At 47.4% G+C, this 1,784-nt stretch overlaps 1 protein-coding gene across 1 annotated transcript in view; it reads left to right on the forward strand.

Moving 5' to 3' along the window:
* The window catches only part of LOC126581730 (tRNA-dihydrouridine(20a/20b) synthase [NAD(P)+]-like), a 2,383-nt gene extending 830 nt beyond the window's left edge, over positions 1 to 1,553 (forward strand). The window contains exons 5-6 of the mRNA XM_050245587.1: positions 1 to 173; positions 1,016 to 1,553. The exon at positions 1 to 173 is cut by the window's left edge and continues 225 nt beyond it. Coding sequence (XP_050101544.1) covers positions 1 to 173; positions 1,016 to 1,527 — 685 coding nt within the window. The 3' untranslated portion in view covers positions 1,528 to 1,553. The remainder of the gene's footprint in view (positions 174 to 1,015) is intronic.
* The last annotated feature ends 231 nt before the right edge of the window (positions 1,554 to 1,784 follow it).

A 1,784-nucleotide genomic window follows, 5' to 3' on the forward strand; every position in this document is an offset into this window, starting at 1 on the left:
AATCACCTTCCTGACCGTTCACGGGCGAACGGCGGCCGAGAAAACGAACGTTCCCGTGCACAAAGATGCTCTACGGGAAATCAAACAATCGCTCAGCATTCCGATGGTTGCTAATGGTGATATTTTCACTCTCGATGATGCCAAAGACATGTATTCAACTACTGGATGTGATGGTAAGTACGATGCAAAATGCTTTTGTTTAATAATCTAACGTACATTGGCACCGACATTCAATTCATGCTCATGTTCGACATCTGAGATGTTAAAGTTGCTCCCGAAGCGGATGCTTCCGCTTCCGTTTGGTCACTGAGAGCGTTGATCTCCTGGTTGAGCTCCGTGATTGACTTCTGATGACCGTTGATCTTGCTGATTCCATCCCGTAAGTCCGATAGGACTTTGAAAAACTTGTTCAACTCCGGAATGTGCTCGACGTTGCGTTCCAGTTTGGGATCTTGCTGAAGATTCTCAAGCTTTTCAAGTGATTTTCCCAGATCAATTCTGTTGATTTCATCGCGTACGAGTGCAAAATCCTGCTGCTTAGCTGCATCTTCTCCAGCAGCACGGGTACCGAAGTCAGATGGAATCGTTTCTGCATTGAGACTTGCGCCGAGATGTTCGAAAGAAATCGAAGAAAGAGTTTCACGTGCATTCACAAATATGTTGTACGTCTCGTCCAGCTGCATCTGTATATCGTTGATACGCTGCTGGATAATATCTTCGCCGAGGCTCTCGCCGGCCTCCACGTGCTGGCATTCCGCGGCTTGTTTGCTGGCAGTTTCCGGTGTTGCGTCCATTTTGGTGCACCTAAAAACACAAATTAATACTCGCGAACCTTTCCCTTTGTCGTCTGGATGAGCTATGTTTGAAGAAAGCCTACTGTCTCCGGATGAGTTGTTTGTCGGTCGCCCAATAAGCACCGTTGTCCCTAGCAACCCCAAACATGCTGGTCGCAGTAGCAACAGGGGACGCAAAAGTGTAACCATTTTTTTTTACTTTTATTGCAACAATGCCCTAGGTGTGATGGCAGCCCGTGGACTGCTTACTAATCCGGCCTTGTTTTCTGGCTGCCACAGCACCCCGGTCGAGTGTGTCGGGCGGTGGCTGAACATCTGCGAAGAAGCCGACACCGGCATGACTTTCCAGTGTATGCACCATCATTTCTCCTTCATGACGGAATCGTTGCTAGCCAAGCAGCACCGCATAGTGCTTAACAACCTGGGCAAAGATAAGAGCAAGGTGTACGGGTTCATCCGCGAGCATGTCCCACTGCAGGACGTCAACAGTGAGCGGATGGTGGTTGATTTTTCGCCCAGATTATGCTGTACGTACAATGAGGAAGCATTTCGGGCGCGTGTAGCCGAAACACGAGCTACGAGTCCGGATCGCAGCTGCAACTACGATCCCGAAGCGACAGATGGTAACTTTTTTCAAAGCCATCGGAACGAGTTGACCGCAGGGGAGAACAGTAAGCCAGATGACGATGGTGTAGGCTTCATGGACGGTGGAGGGATCCTGTTTGATGAATAAAATTAGTTTAACGGTACGCAGACTAACATTATCGCTTTGTTGGACGTGTTTTAACTGAAACATCCGATGCTGGGACCGCAAAACACCGATACCGGATAGATACCTCGTTTTAAATTTTACTTTTTATTTAAACATTGGTTTTTCTTCTTTTTTACTGCTGTTTTTCATACATACATCGTCGGACACACGCAACACTCGTCAACGCACGTTGGACGTTGTGATATTGTTGTTTACTTGTCTGGCTATTTGGTTTGAAA

This window comes from Anopheles aquasalis, chromosome 2 (assembly GCF_943734665.1).
Source record: "Anopheles aquasalis chromosome 2, idAnoAquaMG_Q_19, whole genome shotgun sequence".
Classification (NCBI taxonomy): Eukaryota; Metazoa; Arthropoda; class Insecta; order Diptera; family Culicidae; genus Anopheles; species Anopheles aquasalis.